The sequence below is a fragment of the Leptonychotes weddellii genome, chromosome 3, assembly GCF_054177405.1.
Source record: "Leptonychotes weddellii isolate Sample4059 chromosome 3, ASM5417740v2, whole genome shotgun sequence".
Taxonomy (NCBI): domain Eukaryota; kingdom Metazoa; phylum Chordata; class Mammalia; order Carnivora; family Phocidae; genus Leptonychotes; species Leptonychotes weddellii.
Genome location: NC_138371.1, coordinates 121,442,337 through 121,469,683, shown reverse-complemented (window position 1 = coordinate 121,469,683; position 27,347 = coordinate 121,442,337). Strand labels below are relative to the sequence as shown.

Genomic DNA, 27,347 nt, shown 5'->3' with positions numbered 1-27,347 from the left:
GCCACATGAATTTGGACAGTTTTTGCATCTATAAAATGGGGATGATTATAACTTCCTCATTAAGGTCGTTCTGAATGTTAAACAAGGGAATGCATGTCAGGTTCTTAGAACAGTGCCTGGAACATAATGCTCAATCCATTTTATCTTCTTTTGTGGTCCCTCTGAAATGCTGAAGCAAGTTATAATATTTATACCTACAATCAACTTTCAATTATCTTCCTAAATAACCTGAATTCACTAGATGAATATTGGCCAAAGTACTGTACAACACTGTGTTCCTAATAAAAGGAGTACTTTGATTAAATGTTTAGGTAATGTTATACATTCTGTCTCCCTTTCTTGGTTACAAACTAGTTCTCTAAAGTTCTGTAGTAAATAAACCTAAATAAAGTAAATAAACCTAAATAAACCTAAACCAGTTGGCCCTTGAACCATTTTTGCACAATATCTACTAACACCCTCTAGAACTGGTGTTCTCTGAAACACATGTTGGGAAACACTGTGTTGACTAGATATAGATCAGTAGAAAAGCTTAACTACGCATTATCTCAAAATACCAAATGGCCAATTTTTAATGGTCAATAAAATTGATTAAAATACATTTGTATTGACATATTGGATCCATATTTTATTCCAAGGCGTATCTACCAGACCTGAATCAGTAGTCATTTTTATTTTTTTTAAAAGATTTTATTTATTTATTCATGAGAGAGAGAGAGAGAGGCAGAGGGAGAAGCAGGCTCCCAAGGAGCAGGAAGCCCGATGCGGGACTCGATCCCAGGACCCTGAGATCATGACCTGAGCCGAAGGCAGACGCTTAACCATCTGAGCCACCCAGGTGCCCTCAGTAGTCATTTTTAAATAATCAATATGTAATGAAGATTGAAGCAGTTACTCAGATAATTAAAGCAAAGGTAGAGTTTTTACAATAATTACTCAGGAAACTGTGCTTGTATAGAGCTGCCTTTTGTGGACTTTAAATCTTTATTTTTTCCACTTTTTTAATGGCAAAAAGACTTTCCATTTTTTCTAATGGCAAAAGGCAAAAAATCGCTGCTTCTGAAAAATCTTATTTTGCAGAAGGAACAAAAAAGTTCTTCAAATTAAATATGTTGGTTAATGACACCACAGAAATACAAAGGATTGTAAGAGAATATTATGAAGAATTATATGCCAACAGATTGAACAACCTAGAAGAAATGGATAAATTCCTAGAAACATAACTGACCAAAACTGAAGCAGGAAGAAATAGAAAATTTGAACAGACCTATTACCTACAATGAAACTGAATCAGTAATAAAAAACAAAACAAAACAAAACAAATAAAACAAATAAAAGTCCAGGACCAGATGGCTTCACAGGTGAATTCTACCAAATGTTTAAAGAGGAATTAATGGCTATTCTTCTCAAACTTTTCCAAAAAATAGACGAGGAAGGAAAACTTCCAAATTCATCTCATGAGGACAGCACTACCTTGATTCCAAAACCAGATAAAGACATCACAAAAAAAGAGAACTACAGACCAATCTCCCTGATGAATATAGATGCAAAAATCCTCAATAAAATATTAGCAAATTGAATCCAATAATACACTAAAAAAATCATTCACCACAATCAAGTGGAATTTATTCCTGGGATGCGAGGGTGGTTCAATACTTGTAAATGGATCAATGTGATACATCACATCAGTAATAGAAAGGATAAGAACTATATCATCATCTCATAGACACAGAAAAAGTGTTTAACAAAGTACAACATCCATTCATGATAAAAACCCTCAACAAAGTGGATTTAGAGAGAACATACCCCAACATAATAAAGGTCTTATGTGAAAAATCTACAGCTAACATCATACTCAATGGTGGAAAACTGAGAGCTTTTCCCCTAAGGTCAGGAACAAGACAAGGATGTCCACTCTCACCACTTTTATTCAACATAGTACTGGAAGTCCAGCAATCAATAACAATCAATAAAAATTGCAATCAATAACAAAAAGAAATAAAAGGCATCCAAATTAGTAAGGAAGAAGTAAAATTCTCACTATTTGCAGATGACATGACACTATATATAGAAAACCCTAAAGACTTCACCGAAAAACTACTAGAGCTGATACATGAATTCAGTTAAAATTGCAGGATACAAAATCAATGTACAGAAACCCACTGCATTTCTATACACTGATAATAAAGTAGCAGAAAGAGGAATTAAGAAAACAATCCCACTTACAGTTGCACCAAAAATAACAAAATACCAGAGATAAACATAACCCAAGAGGTGAAAGACCTATACGCTGAAAACTATAAAACATTGATGAAAGGAGTGCCTAGCTAGCTCATTTGGAAGAGCACGTGACTTTTGATCTTGGGATTGTGAGCTGGAGTCCCCCATGTTGGGTGTAGAGATTACTAAAAATAAATAAACTTAAAAAAAAATTGATGAAAGAAATTGAAGATGACACAAACAAATGGCAAGATATTTCTTGCTCATGGATTAGAAGAAGGAATACTGTTAAAATCTCTACATTACCCAATGCAATCTGCACAATTTTTTCCTTTTCAAATTCTTATTTAAATTCTAGTTAGTTAACATATAGTGTAATATTGGTTTCAGGAGTACACATTTAACGCAATCCCTATCAAAATACCAACAGCATTTTTCACAAGCTAGAACAAACAAGCCTAAAATTTGTATGGAACCACAAAAGACCCCGAATAGCCAAAGCAATCTTGAAAAAGAAAAGCAAAGCTGGAGGCATCACAATTCCAGAGTTATATTACAAAGCTGTAGTAATCAGGGCGCCTGGGTGGCTCAGTTGGTTAAGCAACTGCCTTCGGCTCAGGTCATGATCCTGGAGTCCCTGGATCGAGTCCTGCATCGGGCTCCCTGCTCGGCAGGGAGTCTGCTTCTCCCTCTGACCCTCCCGACCCTCCCCCCTCTCATGCTCTGTCTCTCTCAGTCTCTCTCTCAAATAAATAAATAAAATCTTTAAAAAACAAAACAAAACATGGGCGCCTGGGTGGCTCAGTTGGTTAAGCGACTGCCTTCGGCTCAGGTCGTGATCCTGGAGTCCCGGGATCGAGTCCCGCATCGGGCTCCCTGCTCGGCAGGGGGTCTGCTTCTCCCTCTGACCCTCCCCCCTCTCATGTGCTCTCTCTCTCTCATTCTCTCTGTCTCAAATAAATGAATAAAATCTTTAAAAAACAAAACAAAACAAAACAAAAAAACAAAAAAACAAAGCTGTAGTAATCAAAATGGTATGGTACTGGCACAAAAAGAGACACATAGATCAACAGAACAGAATAGAGAGCCCAGAAATAAACCCACAACTACATGGTCAATTAATCTTCGACAAAGCAGGAAAGAATATCCAGTGGAAAAAAGTCTTTTCAACAGTGTTGGGAAAACTGGAGCTACATGCAAAAGAATGAAACTGGATCTCCTTCTTACACCACACATAAAAATAAACTCAAAATGAATTAAGGGCCTTAATGTGAGACCTGAAACCATAAAAACTGTAGAAGAGAGCACAGGCAGTAATTTCTCTCACATTGGCCATAATAACATCTTTCTAGATATCTCTCCTGAGGCAAAGGAAACAAAAGCAAAAATAAACGATTGGAACTGCATCAAAATAAAAAGCTTCTGTACTGCGAAGGAAACAACCAACAAAACTAAAAGACAACCTACAGAATGGGAGAAGATATTTGTAAATGACCTATCCAATAAAGGATTAGTATTCAAAATCTATAAAGAATTTATACAATTTGGGATGCCTGGGTGGCTCAGTCAGTTAAGCGGCTGCCTTCAGCTCAGGTCATGATCCCAGTGCTCTGGGATCGAGTCCTGCATCGGGCTCCTTGCTCAGCAGGGAGCCTGCTTCTCCCTCTGCCTGCAGCTACCCCTGCTTGTACTCTCGCTCACTCTCTCTTGCCCACGCTCTCTCTTTCTAACAAATAAATAAATAATAATAATAAAAGAATTTATACAATTCAACACCCCAAGACCAAATAATCCAATTAAAAAATGAGCAGAAGACATGAACAGACATTTCTCCAAAGAAAAGATACAGATGGCCAACAGACATATGAAAGGATGTTCAACATCACTCATCAACAGGGAAATGCAAATCAAAACCACAATGAGATAACACCTCATACCTGTCAGAATGTCTAAAATAAAAAACTCAAGAAACAAGTGTTGGCAAGGATGTGGAGAAAAAGGAACCCTTGTGCACTGTTGGTGGGAATGCAAACTGAGGCAGCCACTCTGGAAGACAGTGTGGAGGTTCCTCAAAAAATTAAAAATAGAACTACTCTATGATCCAGTAATCACACTACTGGGTATTTACCCAAAGAATATGAAAACACGAATTCAAAGGAGTATATCCACCCCTGTGTTTACTGCAGCATTATTTACAATAGCTAAATTAAGGAAGCAGCCTAAGTGTCCATCAATAGATGAATGGATAAAGAAGATGTGATACTGTGAATTGTGTAAGACTGTTGAATCACAGACCAGTACCTCTGAAACAAATAATACATTATATGTTAAAAAAAAAAAAGAAGATAGTAGGAAGGGAGAAATGAAGGGGGGGAAATCGGTGGGGGAAACGAACCATGAGAGACTATGGACTCTGAGAAACAAGCTGAGGGTTCTAGAGGGGAGGGATGTGGGGGGATGGGTTAGCCTGGTGATGGGTATTAAAGAGGGCATGTACTGAATGGAGCACCGGGTGTTATACGCAAACAATGAATCATGGAACACTACACCAAAAACTAATGATGTAATGTATGGTGACTAACATAACATAATAAAATTAAAAAAAAGAAAATGTGATATATATATACAATGGAATATTATTCAGCCATAAAGCAGAACGAAATCTTGCTACTTGCAACAACATGGATGAATCTGGAGAGTAGAATGCTAAGTAATAAGCCAGTCAGAGAAAGACAAATACCATGGAACTTCACTCTATGTGCAATTTAAGAAACAAAACATATGAGCAAAGAGAAAAAAAGAGAGACAAACCAAAAAATAGACTTTTAACTACAGAGAACAAACAGAGGGTTACCAGAGGGGAGGTGGGTGGGGGGAGGGGTGAAATGGGTGAAGGGGATTAAGAGTACACTTATCTTGATGATCACTGAGTAATATATGGAATTGCTGAATCACTATACTGTACACTTGAAACTAAAATAACAGTGTATGTTAATGACACTAGAATTAAAATAAATGAATGAATAAATACATATGTATAATATTCAACAATATATGTTGGTTAACAGCCCAAATTTCCCAAATAAAGATGTATAAAATAAATCCTAAGGATTCTAGTCTACTGTTACCATGAAACATTTTCACATGTGGTAAAGACATGTCTATGCCAATTTCCTTCTGTTATTGCTGGTGGAATAAAACTGCGATACTGGCATGAGCATAGTCAGGCACTTCCTTGAAGGTGAAGACTGTCTCACTCATCTTTGCATCTCCAGCCCAGCCTTGCGCTTGCCACACTGTATGTAGATGCTGAAACACACTTGTTAATAAATAAGCTCAGTCCTATAAAAATCATCAAATTTACTTTATCATGAGATTTCAAGCGCTTACTCAGTTTCCACTAGCATTTCTGCAAAGAGCTGTGGAATACTTAAGTTATACTGCTTGTTTTTCAAGATCCCTATCCAATAGGTAGGAACAGTTTTATGATTAGTGTGACAATTGCTTATAAGTATATACTTCTAAAATGTTGGAAAATTGTTTTTGTGATGAGTTTAAACCTTTTTTTCCTATAATTTAATTTATATTATTATATTTGCTTTGAAGTATTCTTCAAAAGTAACAATAAAAAAGGAGCTTCAGAGTCTGAATCTTCATAAAATCTGAATCTATAAAATCCAGCAAAAAATGAGGCATTTCTAAAGATAATTTTAATGGGAGGAACAGGGTCTAGGAAAAAATTCAGGAATGACAAATACAGAAGATATATCATAGCTTACTTCATTAAAGTATTGTGGATTTTCCAAGCTTCCGTGGACATATTCCAATCTAATTACAAGAATATAACACAAGGAGAAGAATCAAATGTTTCCTTGTTACCTGTCTTTGAGGCCGCAGCTCCATGTCTGCACATAACCCAGAGATGAAAGTGGGTGAATCATTAACTGCTGTTTATTTGTGCTAATGGAGAGTTGTCACACAGATAATCCAAAAATGTAGATATTTATTTCATCATTTCTGACAGATTTACAGGTACCAAGCATTAAATAAGGGTAATCAAATTTGAATCTACCTAATGGTCTAGCCTGGTCTTTGTCTCAGACAGTTGAATGAGGGTATGTTTTGTAGGACTGCTAAACTGCCTTTCATGCTGTCAATGTTAAAAATGATATTCCTAAATTTCTAGCTTCCATCAAAACCCCTTTAGAAACCTCTAGAAATTGTTAATGGATTTATCTAATCACATGCCAGGGTAGAATGAACTTTGTACTGTGCCTGACAGAGTGCTTATGTTTATTTAATGAACGTTGATTTACCTGGATTTCGCTGTGTCACCTTGACCAGGACACCTAATCTCTCTTGGGCCACTTTGCCCATGTGGGAAGTGAGAATTTGCACAAATGGCCTCCAGTATGTCTTGTTGCTTAACAACTCAGTTTCAAAACTATGTCTTCCTATACCACCTCTGGGTGGAATGACCCATTTCTTACATAGCATAAAGTTTTTTTTGCCTCTAAGTATTTCTTTAAGTTTCAAGTGTTGCTACCTTAATGATTAGCACTCAGGAATTTGGTCAATAAATCCAAGTTTAACCTACCCACCTGTACTCACCCTGATTTTATAGATTTTGGTAATATTCGTTCTCAGCCTTGATTTCCCGACTGACGGGCCTACATGTTTAGTGGCTGGCCTTCTCTTGGTCACTTGTCTATTCTTCCTTGGGCTTTCTTCAACTCAGCCTTTCACCTGAAATGCAATAAGTAAGCCTTACATAGGTAAAGAGAGACAAATTTTGTGTTTTGTTTCTTATAATGGTTGGTAAGATTCTCTGCTTGATTTTCAAAACCCTTCCTAATAGTAGCATTTTATAGATATTTTTGATTGTGACCATACCCTGGACTGGTAGCTATAGAGATCTCTTTCTGAGCTTAAATAACAGGTAGGAGACCATGATACTCATAGTTTTGTCTATTTGTCCCCAAATCTCCCAGTTTTTTGTTCATCACTTGTAAATCACTTTTGTCCACTCACAAAACTGTGTGAGAACTTGTTTACCCTGTTGAGCTAGCACTGTCCCTAAATAAACTTTAGTATTATCTCCCCTTTCCAGAATTAACACAAATTTAATATGACAAATCCCAGTATAGATCCCTGGGGCTTCTATGTCTCCCATTTCTTTGTTTTCAATTTAACTTGTTTGGAGACTTGGCGACAGTCTGAATGAATACAAGTCACAGTTTTAGAAAACATCGAGTGTAGCCTGGAACCAAGCAGGAATCCTATTTACGGTATCTCTGGGATAGTAATCCAGTCTGTGTATCAATTACATGCTCTTATTTCCTGTATTCTTGATGTTTTGGCATCTGGGGCCTTACTGACAGGGGAGGCCCTGCCCCACCTGGCATCAGCTTGTTCCTAGAGACAGTCAGGAGTCTGCTTTGCATTTGCAAACCAACCAATCTAGAGCCCCACTTCTTGTATCTGGCTCTTACACACCCGGGTCAATATTTCCCTGTCCTAATCACCCTAGGGCAAGGTACCAGACAACTTGGGACAGTCTCTAAGCCCCAGAGCCTGCTGAAACTATTCAAACTAGCCAATCCTAAGTATGCTTACCTTGCCTTGCACATGGAACCACAATGAAGACCCATGCCATGCTTTCCCCTTGTTGCTTCTGTCTCCTCACCTAACCTGATGCCTACCTGTGTGTTCCTGTGTGGCATGGTGTGCCCTTTCCTCTTGGGAACAAATCATCTTTTTCAATGGCATTCGTCCCCTGATCTGTTGGCCTACCATATCTCAATTTAAAAAACTTACATTTTAGGGGCACCTCGGTGGCTCAGTTGGTTGGGTGACTGCCTTCGGCTCGGATCATGATCCCAGAGTCCTGGGATCGAGTCCCATGTCAGGCTCCCGGCTCAGCAGGGACCCTGCTTCTCCCTCTGGCCCTCTCCCCTCTCATGATGTTTCTCACTCTCTCTCTCAAATAAATAAAATCTTAAAAAACAACAACTTACATTTTAAAACAAATGTTAGAACAATTCCAGGGACCAGAAGTTCATTTCTTTGCAAGGCAGCAATTTTAGTGGTGAACTAATAGGATAGTTCTTTCCCATCTTAAACTGAAATCTGCTTCCCTGTACCTCCCAATAATTCTGCCTCCAGGGCAACAGAGAATCTACCCATTTTTTTCAAATGACGAATGATCAAATATCTGAAACACACCTATGGTTGCCTTTCCTGAAATATATTTGTGAGAATCACACACATGAACCTACAGAATTTTTTGGCTTTATTTCTAGTCTCCTTTTTTTTTTTTTAAAAAGATTTTATCCATTTGAGAGAGAGAGCACATGAGCGGGGAGAGGGGGAGAGGGAGAGGGAAGAGCAGACTCTCCACTGAGCCCAGCCATGGGGCTCGATCCCAGGACCCTAGGATCATGACCTGAGCCAAAGGCAGACGCTTAAGTGACTGAGCCACCCAGGCACCCCTCTAGTCTCCTCCTTATGATGATCAGCATTTCACAAGTCATTGTGGCTTCAACAGCCCAGTGAAATGAGGACTTTCTTCTAACATTCCCATAATCATTCATTCATTCATGGGTAAAGTAGACCCTCAGCAGCCTGATAGCCTTCACTGTTTTATCGCCGTCCTTTTAGAAATGTAGTGTTTACTAGGACTGGTCTACTCCATATGTGGCTTCACCAGCACTACTACTTTCCTGGGTCTGGGATCAGTTTATGCTGGTGCCTGACATGGCGTCAACTAATAATTTAACAAATAAATTTATCAGTAAGACATAATTCCCTGTAATCTTATTTCCAAGATATATTTCTAGACTCTAGTGTTTTAATGGTTCATAGTAAACATAGAAATGTTTAACAACTTTTTTTTAATCAGTGTATTTTGGGTATTCTAGAGCCATACTCTTATAAGAATTGCAATTAGCAGAGCTCCTTGAGGGCAGGGACTATCTAAGTATTTATGAAACACAACACATAGATGATACAATTGTTGAATGACTACATGGTAATGATTCCTATGTAAATACAGATTACACATTTCAGCCAATACTGGAACAATTTTTCCTTTAAATTTCTATAGAACTCTTGGATGGTGTGTGATTTCATTTATATTGCTAATTATATTTAGTATTATTCTGTGCTATACCCACTATTTCAATAATTTCGTCCCAGTTATTTTAAAAGAACAAGTTGAAGGGGAATCGTATATCTTATTCAGTACATGGAAGAACGACAGTTAATTGATTCTACTATTATGTTTAGACTCATTCACATGAACAGCCCAATTAGCTCCCAACAGTATTTCCCTGCCAGGTTGCATTATTAACGCAAATTAATATAAGTGGCAGTTGATTATATTCCATTTATGAGTACTATGGTTATATCTGTGTACTGGGAAATTCTAGTTTTGATTAGAGATTTCTTCTCACAATCATATCTAGTGTTTTTGCATTACCTAAAAGAAGTTGACTTAATGTATTTTATCAAAACTTGTCCAATGTCTCACTTACATTTCCAGCTATGCTTTTGCTATCCGTAACTACTTATATTAGAAAATAAACATTCAGTTAAAGATCTGAGCAACAAAATCATGCATATGTCTGTTTTTGCTAATGATTTAGAAAAGCCCTAATTCAAATTGTTTTATACCATTCCGAAGTTAATTTGTAATAGTCTGTAATCCAAGTTTAAAGTATGTTCATATTATCTTAACGAAATAGCCAAAGGCAATTAAAAGCCAAATTTGCTTTTTCTGGCTTTTTAAAAATATTTTACTTGAGAGACAGAGAGAGAGATAGAGCATGAGCAGGGAGGAGAGGGATAAGCAGACTCCCTGCTCAGCAGGGAGCGCAATGTGGGGCTCAATCCCAGGACCCTGAGATCAAGACCTGAGCTGAAGGCAGATGCTTAACCAACTGAGCCACCCAGGCACCCCTTTTCTCTGGCTTTTAATATGTAAACTGATCAAAAGATTTTCATTGTTTCACATATCTAACATTATAAATCCTTTGCAATATTTAAATCATTGAAATAATATGGATAATAAAAAATTTAGTCTAACTATGGAAAATTGCACTAGTATGAACAGATGAATTTTTGCAACATACAGAATCAAGACACTGGACATCGTCTCTTCAGCCAGGAACAAATGCAGGTCTTTGTGTGTCTTATGTCCCATCTAGGCCTTAGCCTAGCTATATTTAGCTATCATTAAATATTTAAGTTATGGGTTTATATTGTACTAATGTTCTTCATGATAGCTTCATGAAAGGCTTTATTTTTAAATTTCTCCTAACTCAATGTAATTTTTTTTAAGTTTACGTATTTAATCTCTACACCCAACGTGGAGCTTGAACTCACGACCCTGAGATCAAGAGTCGCCTACTCTTCTGAGCCAGCCAGGCATCCCATCAATGTAATTTTTTAAGACTTTATTTTTTTGAATAGTTTAGATTTACAGAAAAATTGGGTAGTACAGAAGTTCCACATATTCCCTCTCCCAGTTTCTCCAATTATTAACATCTTAGAGTAGGATACATTTGTTACAATTAATAAATGAATATTGATACTTTATTATTAAAATCCATAGTTTATTCATACTTCCTTAGTTTTTACCTAATACCTTTTCTCTCTTCCTGGATCCCACATTACATTTACTTCTTGTGTCCCCTTGGGCTCAGTTCTTTTTGGGTATGACAGTTTCTCTGACTTTCCTTTTTTTTGATGACCTTGACAGTTTGGAGGAGTACTGCTCAAGTATTTTGTAGGATGCCCCTCTACTGGAATTTGTCTGATGTCTTCCTTAAGATTAGACTGAGGTTATAGGTTTAATGAGGTCATTTTCCTAAGAGGCCTTAGATACCTTCAGATTAAAAACACATCTAGACTTCATCAAACTGTTGTCGTGGACGTGGCACAACTCATGTATCATTTTAGTACTGTGCCTATTCCATATGACTAGAGGCAGAAAAGACAGTCTTAAGTAAAGAATAGGATGATTAAAAAAAGGTTGGCTTAAAAAAAATAATAACTAAGAAGTAGATAACATAAACACAGCAAACAGTAGTCATTTCAATTTGCTTTCCAAAAGTAAGCATGTTCTTTATGAATTAAGATTCAGAAAGTCAGACAAAAATGCATAAATAACAGTTCGATTCTGTATCTTCAGAGGTCAATTTGGGTTTTATGTAAATAAATTTACTCAAGTATATTTATGTCTTCAAAGCATATTGTCACATTTTCATCTACCAAATAAACAATAAACACTGCAGGATTCTCTTGCCTATGGGTCAAAAATAGTCTTAAATCCTTAGAAAATTTATAGTAGGCAATCATTCTCTCCTGAACAGTGGTTCTCAAACTTTAGCGTGTATTAGAATCACCTGAAAGGCTTGTTCAAACACCGATTCCTGGGTGCTATCCCCATCGGTTTCTTATTCTGTGGGTCTGGGGTGGGCCTGAGAATATGCATTTCTAACAAGCTCCTGAGGCTGCTGGTCTGAGGACACTATGAAAACCACTGCTTAAGAGTCAACAAGGAAGCTACATTTATTAAGTGCCTATGGTGATTCAGGTGTTTTACATATATTACCTTATTTAACTAATTACAGAATCTCATCAAGTATGAGTATCCCTTTTATAAATGGGGAACCTGAGCTCAGGGAAGCTAAGGAACTCAGCTGAGGAGGTAATGGGATTAGATGGCAAAATTACAATTCAGATTTCTGATTCTAATGCCCATGGTTTGCTAGTACAACATACTGCTCCTTGTTGACAAAGGAGTGAAAGGTGCATGTCCTTGGCTCACTAGAAAAGGAGATTGTACCAGAGTGTGTACAGTGCTTAGTTCAGGTCAGTAGGGTATTGAAGGGATCTTTACTGAAGACTTGGCAGAGGCTCAGGGTCATGGAGAGGATTCATTTATCTCTGAACTTCTGAAATAATCAAGGATGAAGTGAATTTAATGTATAATTAACAAAACAGGAAGAACATGTATTTAATACAGTACTAAATACTCCTTAATTACTATTATTTTATTATTCTTTACAAAAAACCTCACATTTAAATAAAAGTTCTTAAAAGAATAATCTCATTTAAAGTTTAAAGCATCATACTATTCTAAATGTCTGCCAGTGTATACTACATCACCAATCAACCACTACTTACTCTGGTATTGAAGTAACACAGCATGATGGTCTTCAACAAAAAAGCTCTGACAGTTACTAAAACATTTACCTCCTTTCACAAAGCAAATTAAAAGCAATGACATACAAAGTAAGCAATTTAACCTTTAAGAAAAGTGGTACATTTTACAGTAAGTAAATCACCAAAAAGGAAGTTGCCAATAATATATTTTCTATCACTTTGGTATAATCTATACGAAAAAGAACACTCAGACACAAATTAGACTGCAGACTTAAAATAGTTAATGAGGTCTAACTTTCAGAATGAGAAAAACCCACCCAACTCTACATCTCTATTATAAAAACAAATATTTTATGTAAGAAAGATTCCCTTTTAAATATATATATACATATTTCCACTTAATACTGTTAATCAAACCCATAGTTATATTTATTTAAATAAGAATTAAATAAACTGCCCCAAATGCTGATTTCATCTCACAAAACAAAGTATTTTAAATCACAACTTCCAGATGGTATCTTGAATACACTGGTTCCTTAAACAACATTAACAAGCATATATTTAAGAATATATTTTCATCTACAGGTCAGGTAAAGCTTTATTAAATGGTAAACACTTTTAAAAGTGCAGAAACACAAGTTTCAAAAACAAATACATTCAGAAGATCTGCTGTTCAAATAATATTTTTTCAAAACCAGGTGGAGGAGTATGATAAAATTCACTGAACTGGCAATCCAAAATTGCACTGTCATCAACTAGAGACAGAAAAAGAAAAAGAAATTAGAAGCTAACACCTTAATTCACAAGAATACATAATTATAATAAATATACTGTTTTCATAATACCATAATATTAAAAGGCACAAAGAATAAATACATCTGCTGCCCAGGTTACAAAACATAATCCTATTGGGTAAAAATAACCACAATGAAAAATAAAATTAAAAACACTGAAAGGATATACATCAAAATATTACTAGTAATTAGATAGTGTGAATGAGTACTTTCAGTTTTTTCCTTATTTGCTTCCCTGTATTTTCTCAATTTTATACATTAAGATGTGTTACTTTTTAAAAATTGATTTGAAAAAATTATAGATTCAGAAAAGGTTGCAAAAATAATAGAGTTCTCTGTACTCTTCATACAGCTTCCCCTAGTGGTAACATCTTACATAACCAAAGTACGATATCAAAACCAGAAAACTGACATCGATCAAGTACTGTTAACTAGACTGTAGACCTTATTCAGCTTCTACATCTTTTTACCAGCATTTATCAAAGAGAAATAAATGCATATATCCAAACAAAGGCTATTAGTACTGCAGCCAGATAAAGAAGGGTAAACATAGGGCTAGTGAGGGCTATGAGTTTAGGAAGGGTTTTTTGGGATAAGGATGACTCAGAATATTTACAGGCATTGAAAAGAGAGGTTCCTTACGTGAGATATGAGTGAAATAACTGACAAAGTGAAGTCCCAGAGTTGGGGAGTTTGAAATCTAGACTATACGTTTTTTTTTGTTTTGTTTTGTTTTTAACATGAAGGATACATCTTCGTCTAAGATGGGACAGAAAGGCAAGATTGGATTTGATTGAGAAAAGCTTCAGGAGGGCAGGGGTGGGAAGGTAGAGTTCACTATTGACAGCCCGTTTCTTTATAAAGTAGAAGGTACGGTCATCTGTGGAGAATGAGGAGGGAATTCAAGAATTATGGTGAAGGTCTGGAATGTGCAGAAATGTAAAAGAACTGCCACAAATGCTGAGAGCTTAGGCTGGAAGGCATAACTTTATAATGACACTTTTCTTCAGTGTGATATGGCTTTTTCTCTCCATAGTTTGAGTGTAAGAACTGACAAAATGAATGACTGGATGGATCTAGGATTAGGGATGGGATGGAGGACAAAAGGTAAAGGAATTTAAGTTTTATTTTTATGTATGTATGTATTTATTAATAATCTCTACAACCAACATAGGGCTCGAACTCACCACCCCTATATAAAGAGTCAGATGCTCTACTGACTAAGCCAGCCAGGCATCCCTTAAGTTTAATTTTTATCTCTGATATTATCAGACCATTAAAATACTTGGCTTAATTTAACTGATTTATCAATGTCAATTTATGAAATATACTTTATAACTTACTATCTATAACTTTACTACATTAAAAATTATGCTAAATCAAAGAAACAATTTGGAATAAAATGATTTGCTATACTCACTTGTATAATTTGATATTTATTTCATTTCTCAGACTAAATTATTTAGAGTATTAAGCTACTTTCCATTTAAGTAGATAAAGGAATTGCTTTACCCAATATGGCAAAGAAACTAACCAAAATCAAACTTAAAAAATACACTTTTATATGCAAAGAAAGGAAGGTAAAATCACTGAAAAATAATTTTGGGGAGAAAAGACTAATGAAAACAACTAAAAAGTAGAGCATAAGCCTTAGTTGTTATCATATTATCAAATACTTATATTTGTTATTTGTATACTTTTCTGATCATCACTAAAACTGCTACCTTTCTAGTAAATTACTATAAAAATTAATAATTAGTTCTTATAATGGCTCAAATCTAAGAACTTAAAAGTAATTAAATGAGAAAATATTTTTAGATTACTAAAACCATAGGCAGAAAAATAATACACCTGTTGTTTTAACTTGGTAAGATGCCTTATTTTTTAGAGATACATATGAAATATTTATGAATAAAATGATGTAATATCTGGCATTTGCTTCAAAATAATCCAAGGATGGAAGGTGAAAAACAGAAGTATTAGCATTAGGGGGCAGATGAAACCTGCCTGGCTCCAAGCTGATAACTGTTTGAAGTGGGGTGATGGGTACATGAAGGATCATTATACCATTCTCTTTACATCTATACATGTTTGGATTTTTCTATAATAAAAATTAAATGGTATAGAGTCATCTCTTAAGTAACCCAATTCTTGGGAGGACGCACTTGTACAGAAATCATAGTACATACATATACATAACCATCAAAAGCAAAACAATCAATATGAAACTATTCTAAGTCACAATTTCTCTCAGAAGAGTTTTAACACTTAGGTAACTTTATAAAGGTAACTAATGCTCAGTCTATATAAAATTCCCATCCCTGGCTCCAAAATATTCTTTACAATTACATTTCCTGGTCACCTAAATCTCCCTAATAACTGGCAGAAAGAGCTCTGTAAACTCAGCAAAGCTCTTTGGAACTTTCTAGAACATAAGATTACATAATTAAAAAAGGGAGTATGTTACTGCATATTTAAGTATAATCGTTGTATTTGTTTTTTGTTTTTTTTTTAAGATTTTATTTATTTGACAGAGAGAGACACAGTGAGAGAGGGAACACAAGCAGGGGGGCTGGGGGAGGGAGAAGCAGGCTTCCCGCTGAGCAGGGAGCCTGATGAGGGGCTCGATCCCAGGACCCTGGGATCATGACCTGAGCCAAAAGCAGATGCTTAATGAATGAGCCACCCAGGCGCCCCTAATCGTTGTATTTGGAAAAAAATTTTTAATACATCGGGAATAAAAAACTTCCTTAGTCCTGCAAAGTGGGATTCTGATATCCTACTGAGTACGTTTCATATAAAAGAGGTCCTTATTAACTTGTCCAGATTTTCGAATGTTAGAAAGTTAATGAAAATGTTAAGTAAAAGTTAACATATATAATAATAATAATAATAATATTTAGAAATATTTTAGCTTACCATAAACAACTGGATACACTGTCCCTCGTATACCTGATGCTGGACAATGCATATTTTTTCCATTCAAATATACATTTAATTCTACATGGTCATATGTAATGCCCTAGGAAGGAAAGAAAATATTAAAAAGTAAAAATATAAATGTTCCATAAAAAGCCTAAATAGTCAGAAAGCACCCACTGAGAAGCATGGAAAAAACTTAATTTTAATTGTGTCACAATAGCTTTCATTAAGGGTTTACAATTTGGTGGAGTTCTGCTTGAACTGAGCTAAAAAAAAAACAAAAAACAAAACAGTGGTGATTACGTGGGGGAAAAGTCAGGTGAAGTTCCAAGAGTTCACATCAGAGGTAAAACAAATGAGAACAGTTTGACGCCTAGCATTATATTCAGATAATCTGAATCTTATATTGTGAATATATTTTTTTTAAAGGATTTTATTTATTTGACAGAGAGAGACAAAGCGAGAGAGGGAACACAAGCAGCGGGAATGGGAGAGGGAGAAGCAGGCTTCCCGCCGAGCAGGGAGCCCGATGCGGGGCTCAATCCCAGGACTCTGGGATCATGACCTGAGCCGAAGGCAGACGCTTAACGACTGAGCCACCCAGGTGTCCCTATATTGTGAATATTAAGACGATATAAATACTGCCTGCCATGTACAGAGAGACCTTTATTTTTTTTAATTTATTTGAGAGAGAGAGAGTACACTGGGGGGAGGTGGGGAGGAGGAGAGGCAGAGAGAGAGAAAGAGAGAGAGAGAGAGAAGCAGACTCCCCGATGAGCGGAGAGCCCAATGCAGGGCTTGAGGCAGAGCTTGATCTCACGACCCTGAGATCATGACCTGAGCTGAAACCAAGAGTCGGATGCTTAACTGACTGTGCCACCCAGGCACTCCCAGAGAGACCTTTAAAAGTCATACAGAAAATATTGCTCTCTCTCTATAGGATTTAATCTTAAAGGGGAAAAACAATGAGGTTTTCGGCATTAGGGCTTACTACCCGTCACTGTTCTCAAGTTGTGAAGTGTCTTTATAGAACTTATTTCTGAAAAGAAATACATTTCCATCTCTTTACCTTGCTTTCAAATATGTCAAATGTATTATCAAGGTAAAGCTAGTGTTTACAATGGAATATAATTGGTAGCTAGTATCAAGTTGAAAACAGAAAAACTGCTCAAAAGAGTAAAAAAAAAAAGTGGAATAAAAATGGGTTAATCTGTTTATCTGATTATTGACGGTACAAAAGTCAAAACTAATAATAAATAGTTATTATTATTAAAATGCTGGAAAATACTTTGAAAGCCTGTATAATGTACCAAGCACTATTCTAAGTACTTCATATTTAGTCCTCACAACAAGATGGGTATTATTATTATTACTATTATCCCCATTTTACAGATGAAGTAGCTAAGGCACAAAAAGATTAAATAATTTATGTAAGGTTACAGAACTAGGAAGTGACAGAGCTGGGATTTAAATCCATGCAGTATGGCTTCAGAAAACTTACTCTACTTGCCCTGCCATACTACCTCTCTTTAAAACTTTATACAATAGTTACTAACTGCTGGCAGATATTTCTTAATTTGAAGAATTAAGAATAGACAGCAGAGATCTTTGAACAGCGAAATCATCACAGACCAAGAAGACCACTCCAGGGATTTCTGACTGTGGATATATTATATCAACTTAAAAAACTTTTAGAGGTAGATTGGGACACCTGGATGGCTCAGCTGGTTAAGCGTCTCCCTTCGGCGCAGGTCATGATCCCAGGATCCTGGGATCGAGTCCCACATTGGGTTCCCTGATCAGTGGGAAGCCTGCTTCTCCCTCTGCCTGCCGACCCCCCTCCGCCCACCAGCTTATACTCTCGTGCTCTCTCTCTCTGGTAAATAAGTAAATAAAATCTTTGAAAAAAAGAAAGAAAAAAAAACTTTTAGAGGTAGAAAAAGATCTTACAGATGATCTAGTCTTAACTCCTTCACTTTCTCCTTAAAACAACAAAGGCCCAGATGAGTCAGTGTGTTAAGTGCTATAAAATATTCTCTTGGGGCACCTGGGTGGCTCAGGCAGTTAAGCCTCTTGGTTTCAGCTCAGGTCATGATCTCATGGGTCAAGCTCTGCACTCAGCAGGGAGTCTGGCTCTCTAAAATAAATAAGTAAATCTTTTTAAAAAATCTCCTCAAATCTTAGCAAAGCCAGGGTTAAAGAATAATTTGTTAATAGTTAAGAAATATTGAGAGAGACAGATAGTTTCTGTTTCATTTCAGTTTATGTATTTAAATATAGTAATGAAGCTAACTGATGGCTGGGATTAATTTTTGTAATGAAGAGGACTTTTTTCATTTAAAATACAAAATTACACAAAAACAATGTGTCCTCTCTTTATAGGAACACCTTACGGGATATCTAGATCAGCGCAGTGGTCTGTAATCCAGTCACCCTTCACCACCTGGGGGCAGCATAACCTCCTGCAAGCAAGCAGGTATTAAAAGCCAAACCTGCACCATCATGGCAAAATCTCAATGCTGAAGAAAAGAAGTGAGAAAGGATTTGTAAGAACCCCCAACTCCTATTAGCAAAGTTTAGTTCAAGTATTTCTAACTTAATCTGTCCTTTTATATGATCCAGAAACTAGGTTTCGTTCGACCATAATGATACCAAAAAATCTGACATGTTCAAGGCATTTATCAATAATTGCTTGCACGTTCAGTGAACAGACTCTGTAATTAAGCTGCCTGTATTATACTCCGGGATTCTTCCATAAAAGAAGTTACTTAACTTCTCCTAATCTATGAAATGGTAATAATAATACTATTTTATAGAGTCATTATGAGGATTAAACAATTTAATCCCTGGCAGGCATTTAAAACAGTGCCTGGCCCATAATAAATGCTAGAGAAGTGTTTGCTATTATTATTATTATTATTACATAGAATGTTTATAAAACTTCTCTGAAATTAAACTGAAAAATGCAATTTTAGACTATAATTTCCACTTCTCAAAACTATACGTAAAAGGAAAAAATAAGCCAGGTATGCCTTCCCAGTGCTACAGTAGGCCCTGTGGGTACTGTAGGATTACTGTATGACTATAACCATTTGGTCAGATGTTGAAAGCTTATTTTTCTTCATTTCTCCTCAGGGAATGGTATATAACTGAAATTCTGCACATGTGAGAATGTTTTTTCCTGTCTTAAATCCATTCTACTTTTCCTATGCCACCGTCAGCAATTTGGTGAAATTTGTTCTCAAATGTTTGAACTAGGAATATAAATGTAATATGGTAGGGTAATGTTTTACTTTTCTTGATTCTGCATATATTTCACCTTTTCTAAAGTCCTCCTTTTATCAGAATGGATATGAAAACTTAAAGTTTAATTTAATAAAGCTGATAGACTAAAAATGACATTCTTAAATCTGTCAATTTGTGGGATCAGTTATCTCAATGAATGAGATAGGAAGGCAAGAATAACACACAGTAGAAGTTCAACACATCAACAAAGAAAAACATTTGTTACTGATTATCCTTGCTTATGTTTGAATTTCATCTTAGTGTAAACAGGATGATAGCATCGACTTGACTTCAAGATTCTCTTTCAAGAATATCCATTTGAATAAGCGTGTTCTATATTATGGACATCTGGCAATGATCTACAAATACAAAACCAACTATTCAAAAAGAACGGGGAAAAGTAGATTTTAAAAATGGTTTATGCCTTTTGTCTCCTAAAACACTTTCTTTTCCTTTTTTTTTTTTTTTTTGCCTAAAACTCTTTCAACAATTTCCCTATTTAAAAACTAGGGAAGCCTGGGTGGCTCAGTCGGATAAGCGTCCGACTCTTGATTTTGGCTCAGGTCATGATCTCAGGGTCGTGACATCGAGCCCTGTGTCGGACTCCATGCTGGGTGTGGAGCCTGCTTAAGATTCTCTCACCCTGTCCCTCTCCTCTCTCTCCCTCTCTAAAACACAAAACAAAACTAAATGTTCTTCATATTTTTTAAATTGCAGAAAAGAAAAGAAAGATCAGGGGCACCTGGGTGGCTTGGCTGGTTAAGCGTCCAACTCTTTTGATTTTTGGCTCAGGTCATGATCTCAGGGTCATGGACTGAGCCCTGCATCAGGTACTGTGCTCAGAGGGAGTCTGCTTGAGAGTCTCTCTCTCCCTCTCCCTCCCTCTAAATAAATAAACCGCCACTCTCTCCCTAAAATAAATAAACCTTTAAGAAAAATGAAAGATCAGACCACAGTTAAAAATCTGAATTTCCACATTTCTCTTCCTTTTCATCAAAATACTGTATCTTTCTTCAGTTCAATAACCTGGATTTACCCCGTTTGTGTCACCTTATTATTAGAAACTTTCCCTCATTATGTAGATTCCTTTCAACTTAGTACCAGAGCCAGGAACACAAGGTTCTATGTATAAGGGCATCTTTGCTGAAGCAGATTCTAGGACTCTGTTCTCAATCAATAGCTAATAGCCTGAACCCAGGGTATAAGTTTCTTGGATAGTGCCATTTAAGAAGTAACTGGGAAAGCAGAAAGGTATCTTTGGATTATATTTTCAACACGGTGGCTTTGGTAAAGACTTAAATATATTAGTTGAGAATAAAAATAGAGAAGTCTTAATAATATATGTAACTCTTTTTATCCCCTGCTTTCCAAAAAAACTTCTCTCCAATCAAACCTTAGGATTTTGAGTCCAGTTCTTTGAAGAGTTCTCAAAGTGAAGAAGTTTAATAAGATTAAGTTTAATGAGGACCAACACTCCTAATAAAATGCTGTAATTCTTTTAGAGATGTTCATAACAAATTAAATACAGGCATACCTTGTTTTATTGCACTTCGCAGATACTGCATTTTTTACAAATTGAAGGTCTGTGGCAACCATGTGTTGAGCAAGTCTGTTGGTGCCATTTTTCCAACAGTGTTTGCTCACTAAAAGTCTCTGGGTCACATTTTGGTAGTTCTTGCAATGTTTCAAACTTTTGCATTATTTTATTTGTTAAGGTGATCTGTGTTGATGTTACTATTGCGATTACTTTGGGGTGCCAAACCATGCCCATATAAGACCATTAACTTGATCAATAAATGTGTGGGTTTTAACTGCTCCACTGACTAGGTGTTCCTGTCTCCCCCGCTCTCCTCTGGCCTCCTTATTCCCTTACTGAATACTGAAATTGGGCCAATTAATAACCCTACAATGGCCTCTAAGTGTTCAAGTGAAAGGAAGTCACATGTCTCTCACTTTAAATAAAAAGTCAGAAATGATTAAGCTCAGTGAGGAAGGCATGTAGAAAGCCACGACAGGCCAAAAGCTAGGCCTCTTGCACCAATTAGCTGTGTTGTGAATACAAAGGAAAACTTCTTGAAGAAAATTAAAAGTGTTACTCCAGTGAACACACAAATAATAAGAAAGCAAAACAGACTTATTGCTGATACGGAGAAATTTTGGTGGTCTGCTTAGAAGATCAAATCAGCCATAATATTCTCTTAACCCAAAGCCTAATCCAGAACAAGGCCCTAACTCTTTTCAATTCTATGACGGCTGAGAGAGGTGAGGAAGCTGCAGAAGAAAAGCTGGAAGCTAGCAGAAGTTGGTTCATGACGTTTAAGGAAAGAGGCCATTTCTGTAACAAAAGTGCAAGGTGAAGCAGCAAGTTATCCAGGAGATCTAGCCAAGTGAAGGTGGCTACACTGAACAACAGATTTTCAGTGTAGATGAAACAGCCTTATACTGGAAGAAGATGCCATCTAGGATTTTCAGAGCTACACAGGAGAAGTCAATGCCTGGCTTCAAAGGACAGGCTGATTCTCTTATTAGGGGCTATGCAGCTGGTGACTTTAAGTTGAAGCCAATGCTCAGTGACCATTCCAAAAATCCTAGGGCCCTTAAGAATGATGTTAAATCTACTCTGTGTGCTCTATAAATGGAACAATAAAGCCTGGATAACAGCACATCTGTTTATAACACGGTTTACTGAATATTTTAAGCCCACAGTTGAGACCTACTGCTCCAAAAAAAAGGACTCCTTTCAAAACATCACTGCTCACCAACAATGCATCTATCTGTTCACCCAAAAGCTCTGATGGAGATATACAACGAGATTAATGCTGTTTTCATGCCTTCTAACATAGCATCCATTCTGTAGCCCCGGGATCAAGGAATAATTTCAACTTTCAAGTCTTACTGCTTAAGAAATACATTTCGTAAGGCTATAGCTGCCATAGATAGTGATTCTTCTGAAGGATCTCAGCAAAGTAAACTGAAAACCTTCTGAAGAGGATTCACCATTCTAGGTGCCCTTAAGAACATTCATGATTTAGGGTGCCTGGGTGGCTCGGTCGGTTAAGCAGCCGACTCTTGGTCTCAGCTCAGGTCTTGATCTCAGGGTCGTGAGTTCAAGCCCCATGTTGGGCTCCACGTTGGGCATGGAGCCTACTTAAGAAAAAAAAAGAACATTCATGATTCATGAGAATTCGTCAAAATATCCACATTAACAGGAGTTTGGAAGAAGTTGATTCCAATCCTCAAGAATGACTTTGAGGGTTTCAAGACTTCAGCAGAGGAATGAACTGTGGAGGTGGTAGAAACAGCAAGAGAACTAGAATTAGAAGTGGAGCCTGAAGATGTGACTAAATTGCTGCGATCTCCTGATAAAACTTAAGCAGATGAAGAGTTGCTTCTTGTGGATGAGCAAAGAAAGTGGTTTCTTGAGATGGAATCTACTCCTGGTGAAGATTGTTGAAATGACAACAAAGAATTTAAAATATTATATAAACTTAGTTGATGAGGCAGCAGCAGGGTTTGACAGAATTGAAACTAACTTTGAAAGAAGTTCTACTTTGGGCAAAATGCTGTCAAACAGCATCACATGCCATAGAGAAATTGTTAATGAAAAGAAGGGTCAATCTTTGCAGCAAAATGCACTGTTGTCTTCTTTTAAGAAATTGTGATGGCCACCCTAACCTTCAGCAACCACCACCCTGATCAAGTCAGGAGCCATCAACATTGAGGCAAGACCCTCCACCAGCAAAAAGATTCTGACTCACTAAAAGTTCAGATGATGGTTAGCATTTTTTAGCAATAAAGTATTTTTAAATTAAGGTACATCCATTTTTTTAAACATAATGCTATTATACACTTAAAAGACTACAGTGTAGTGTAAACATATATATTCACTGGGAAACCAAAAACATCATTTGACTTGCTTTCCTGCAATATTTGCTTTATTGCAGTGGTCTGGAACCAAACCCACAGCATGTCCGAGGTATGCCTGCAATAAATGTCAAAATTTTCTCTAAGAAATCGCTAGTTGCAAAAATACCTAATATTTTCTAATATGAATGTCAGCAAACTTTTAAAATTGTGGGCCAAGATTTCTCTGATGTGAGAGAAGCAGGAGATGTTGATAAGCAGCCAACCTGTCATTAATTCTCCTGAATGGACATAAGGGCTCATGCGGATTTTCCTGGCCAGGGACAGACAGCTCTAGAAAGGAGAGCAGTTTGGTAAGGCAGCAGTAGCTACCCAAGTGCTCTCTCTGGAATATGTACCGTCTCATTAGATCCAATCCCAGTGCTTCCGAATTCAAACCACAAACTCCCAGGCAAAACTGTATACACTAAAAGCAGTTCAACTTTAATAATTTACAGTGGAAAACAATTCCACAAGAAAACTTACCACCACATCTCCCTCCTGCGGAAGACTGTTTGCTGGCAGCCTATTTTTCTCCTCGTTGTTGTGGTAGAGGGCTCCATCATTCCTCATCACCAGGCTGTGCACATCTCGGCCAAGAGGAATCTGATTCAAGTTAACTTTCTGAGTTGCAACGCCAATACCCCATATTCCTAAAAAATAATAGTTTAAATGCCCCCAAAATCTGAAGAATACAAATATGAAAGAAGGGGTTGTTTTTAAGAGTGTTAAGTTGTTTTTAAAAGAAGTAGTGTACTATCACTAAACTATTTTTTTATTAATTTTTTTTAAAAACAAATCTTTTAAAAGTAGTTTGCAAACTACCCTATGTTCTCTACAGATGGAGTACAACGTAGGAGATAAGAGTGGGTCCTGAAGCTGTACCGTCTAGGTTAAACCTTTGGCTTAACTAGGTCATCTGGGGCAAGGTATTTAATCTGTCTCTGCTTCCTCACCTGTGAACTTGGGATTCTAACAGTACTTACTTCAAAGGGTTATTAAAAGATATAGCAAGGTAACCAAGTAAATACTTGGAACAGTGTAAGTATTCCCCCCAAAACTGGTTAAGTAAAGCGGAGTATTTTTTAAAAGATGTTAGCTATTATCATCACTATTCTCTAAAAGACATTTTGAAAAAGCTACACAATTAATTTAAATGGCCTAGGGTTCTAGTCAAGCACTACCTCAGAGAAGTGGGAAATTAGTCTCTAGTTTTTGCATCTCTAATGCGTGACAAATGACACAGACTTGGTCAATACCATGAAGAGGAGAAAATTAATGATGAAGTATAAAATGATTTTCTTACCCGTACCTTAAATCAGTGAGTTTAAAACCTTTGGTCTAAGCTGATTTTAAGCAAGCAGCTCTCCTCTTAACCAGCCAAACAGAATACCTAGAGCTCTGGATTTTGTTTCAAACTGTTTCCTTCCCAGTTTTTATCAAAATCAGTTAGGAGAAAATCTATAAATGGAAGAAGGTTTGAAGATCATGTTGCCAATCAATTTTTCTGAATTGAGCAAAACTATCAAAAACTTGCATGTCTGGGCTTCCTAAATAATCTTACTATATAATTTATCCTCCAGAGTGGGATAATTTAAGAGTGACAGAAGGTGATAATACTAATTTCATGGGACAACAGTTCTAGACAGGGTTATAGAGTCTCTTTACTCCTAAAGAACTGTGCCTGCTGTGATACACTTGGGCATAACTGCCTCAGGTTTTCACTGAGAGATCAATTTACAAACTCCAACAATGTATTTATTCTAGAGATGTCATTGAGGATGCCATCCTTTACAAAAATCCACATAAAAATTTGTACTGGATTTAAGGCTCAAGAAAATATTTGCTTCTCTTGAGAAAAGGTAGGTTGTACTTGAGAAGATTTTAGTAACCAGAGACATTTTGCAGCTAACTTGTAAAAGAATGAAATGCAGGACAGTTTCATATTTATTTCATATACTTAATAAAATCAGTATTTTAAATTACTTTAGAAAACAAGCCCCAGAAGGATGTTTTATATCATTCAAGCTTGTCGAGTATGATTAATTTACTACCCTTTAGTTTTCCTACTCTATACCTATACTTATATTATTCATGCTGTATTTCACTAGAAGTTTTTTTTATAACAAAGCTTTAAAAAATATATTTCCCCACACTCAATATGGCTACAAGTTAACTAATTGCTATTCTAATACTCAAACAGAATTGCTGTATGACTCAAAAAACTCTGTAAATTTTTTAATGAGAGGGCGCCTGGCTGGCTCAGTCGTTAAGGGTCTGCCTTCTGCTCAGGTCATGACCCCAGGGTCCTGGGATCAAGCCCCGCATCGGGCTCCCTGCTCGGCGGGAAGCCTGCTTCTCCCTCTCCTACTCCCCTTGCTTGTGTTCCCTCTCTTGCTGTGTCTCTCTCTGTCAAATAAATAAATAAAATATTTGAAAAATAAAATTTTTTTTAAATGAGAAATATAGACATTAGAATTCTAAATCTGCTAATTGCTTCAGAAGACAATGAATCTGGGTATTTTAACAAGATTTATGAGAAAAAAATTCAGGAGCATAAGATGGATTTTATCCTAAAATAAAACAGGAAGAATCTACACCTTTAATGCTTGGCCAAATGAAATGGAGCATCTAGCGCCCATTCATAATGCTAGTGCCTTACACTGACGGATCCAGTGTAATACACACTCCTAATTATAACTAGTGTTAAGCAGGAAAGACAGTTCCTGTAATCCCATTTTATAGATAACAAAACTGAACCTAAAATAACTCAATAACTAAACTACTTTAACCAGGATCACACAAGAGGAGGGAAAAAAAAGTCCTTCCAAATAAGTTTGGTGCTTTTTTTATTGCCTCCTTACTCTTTTTCATATATTGAAAATTGCTCTTAATATTTACAGTTAGTACTTTCAATAGTAAAGGACCATTATACCAACCTGTGGACTGGATTTTGAATTCAAAGTAGCTTTTGTTTTGATGTAAAGGGGCACTGGCTAAACAACCTCCTGTTCCACATATTCTTCTTCCATTTTTTACAATGACAACATCTGTTCCTAAATAAAAAATGCAGAGACCGTGTAAAGTTTATTTTCTTATCCAACAATCAAGGTTAATTTGTTTCACTTCTAACGCTGTCAAAAAAAATAGCGATGCCATATTTACTCTGAAATATAGAAACGCTGATAAATTAAAAACAATTTTTAGTTCACTATTTTCTTCCCTGAGAAAGTTTATGTCTACTATTCATTTGTGGCTAGAAATCTTGTTTAGAAACGCAATTAAGTAGTAACTCTGTAGGAGGAGCACCAGAGGCGCTCCCCTCGCCTGGGGACAGCTGACAAGCCTCGGGAGGCGGCTGCTCCGAGATTCCGGGGAAAATGGGTAGGTAGGTCCACACAACCAGCTCCCGATGACAGGAGCAGACAGGGCTGCGTAGTCCTGAACACAGAGCAGGGCCAAGGTGGAGTCGGCCGGCGTCTGGAAGAGACCCGCGAGACAAAACAGGGTCGAGGGCAGCAGCTCAGAGCGAGGAGCCGGGGGCGGCGCCCGGAGGGGCAGGGCCGCGTGTGGTCCTCCCGACCCCGCAATGCCCCCGACCCGCCGCGCCAAACGCGGCGTCGGCCGTTGGGTCTGGGGAAGGGAGGGCCCTTACCCATGTGCTGCGTGTCCAGCTGCACGGCCGGCATCTCTTTCAGAGGGATGTGTCCCGTCCCACCGTCCCTGCAGCACCGCAGGCAGCAGAACACCGACGCGGCCATCGCGCCAGGACCACAGACTCCACCGTCGCCGCCGCCGCCGCTCGCCCGCCGCCTCTAGACCGCGATGGCACCGCCCCCACGCCTCCGCTCCGCCTCCCGCCCCTGCCCGAGCGCCAGAGTCTGTGTGGAGCGCGCAGACCGATACAGCGACGCCCCACGCCGGGAGGGCGCAGTGCAGGCAGAGGCGTAGCCGGCCCCGGACGGATGATGCGGAGGCTGCGCGCGCGGGGAGGGGCGGGGCCCAGAAGGGGGCGGGGCTAGAGGCGGAGCGGGGGCAGAGGGCGTGGCGGGC

At 37.4% G+C, this 27,347-nt stretch overlaps 1 protein-coding gene across 5 annotated transcripts in view; it reads right to left on the bottom strand.

The window, feature by feature from the left end:
- SPRYD7 (SPRY domain containing 7) overlaps positions 1-27,125 on the bottom strand; it is a 40,997-nt gene extending 13,872 nt beyond the window's left edge. For 3 of the 5 annotated variants that reach the window (XR_014143746.1, XR_014143747.1, XR_014143745.1), the window contains exons 1-6: positions 26,950-27,125; positions 26,234-26,350; positions 23,781-23,947; positions 16,104-16,206; positions 12,412-13,145; positions 6,832-6,966 (exon numbers count right to left, since the gene is read on the bottom strand). Coding sequence is in view for 1 of the 5 variants with exons in the window: in XM_006737086.3 (XP_006737149.1) it covers positions 13,048-13,145; positions 16,104-16,206; positions 23,781-23,947; positions 26,234-26,350; positions 26,950-27,055 (591 nt within the window). In the remaining 4 variants the exon portion in view is untranslated. Of the gene's footprint in view, positions 1-6,831; positions 6,967-10,661; positions 13,146-16,103; positions 16,207-23,780; positions 23,948-26,233; positions 26,351-26,949 lie in introns of those variants that run through there. The other 2 variants (XR_014143748.1, XM_006737086.3) reach the window with 2 other exon arrangements.
- Between the last annotated feature and the right edge of the window lie 222 nt (positions 27,126-27,347).